The 877-nt window shown below is 33.6% G+C and overlaps 1 protein-coding gene across 1 annotated transcript in view; it reads right to left on the bottom strand.

The window, feature by feature from the left end:
- Positions 1 to 10: 10 nt before the first annotated feature.
- The window catches only part of LOC119586330 (very-long-chain (3R)-3-hydroxyacyl-CoA dehydratase-like), a 7,281-nt gene continuing 6,414 nt past the window's right edge, over positions 11 to 877 (bottom strand). Inside the window, exon 10 of the mRNA XM_037935044.1 lies at positions 11 to 700. Within this exon, the coding sequence (XP_037790972.1) occupies positions 618 to 700 (83 nt within the window). The 3' untranslated portion in view covers positions 11 to 617. The remainder of the gene's footprint in view (positions 701 to 877) is intronic.

Here is an 877-nt window from a genome sequence, read left to right as displayed (position 1 = left end):
AAAGTTGAATAAATTAGTTACAAGGATATATGTTAGGGGAAAAAAATATAAACTATACTTTTGGGTACTTTCTGAAACTGTTAAAGTATAGTACACTTGTCAAGCCACTAACTCCTCTCACCTTTATTATTTGATATGATTATCAATGTGTTCATTCTTCCAAAAGTTATTGCTTCCTGTTTCAGAAAGAATCTATGAAGACCTGTCATGAAATAAGAACTGCACAGGTCATTCACCCTATTTTCACACAGAAATCTGACTTAAAAGAAACTCCCCCCTCCCCCCTTTATACTGAAAAATAAAAGTAATCTCATCATTTGAATTCATATACAGAGCATTACTAACTGATACATGATTTTATGAAATCAAGGATACATACACATACATGCTTTATATGTATGTGGGATTCTCCTATGCAACTGTAATACATCGACTTTGATCTTTTCTCTTGTAATATGTACCAGTGAGTTAGACAGGAAAGTGGTCCTACAAATTTATGATATATATTTAGAACATGAATCATCTTCTTTCCTATTTTTCTTTATAATCCAAAACATATCCAGACTTGAAATACAATGTTACCATTACAACACCTTTACCATATGTGTTATATTGTGCTATTCAAACTTTTTCTTCCAGCTTGGAGGAGCCAACTTCCTAACACGCTGATGGTACATGTGGGTCATCATCTTGTACATCACTGCAGAAAAAACGTATATGAAAATGATGAGCATTACACATCACAGAACAGGATCACAACATACAGATAACAGTACATCATACCATTTTACCTCATCTCCATTGGGACAAGACAGGCATATACTGTATGAGCAAAACTGCTCAAATGAAACAGATTTACTCCCACTTAAGAAAAGGC

The sequence above is a fragment of the Penaeus monodon genome, chromosome 21 (genome assembly GCF_015228065.2).
Source record: "Penaeus monodon isolate SGIC_2016 chromosome 21, NSTDA_Pmon_1, whole genome shotgun sequence".
NCBI lineage: Eukaryota > Metazoa > Arthropoda > Malacostraca > Decapoda > Penaeidae > Penaeus > Penaeus monodon.
The sequence above is the reverse complement of the archived record's forward strand: the minus strand, read 5'-3'. Positions and strand labels throughout refer to the sequence as shown.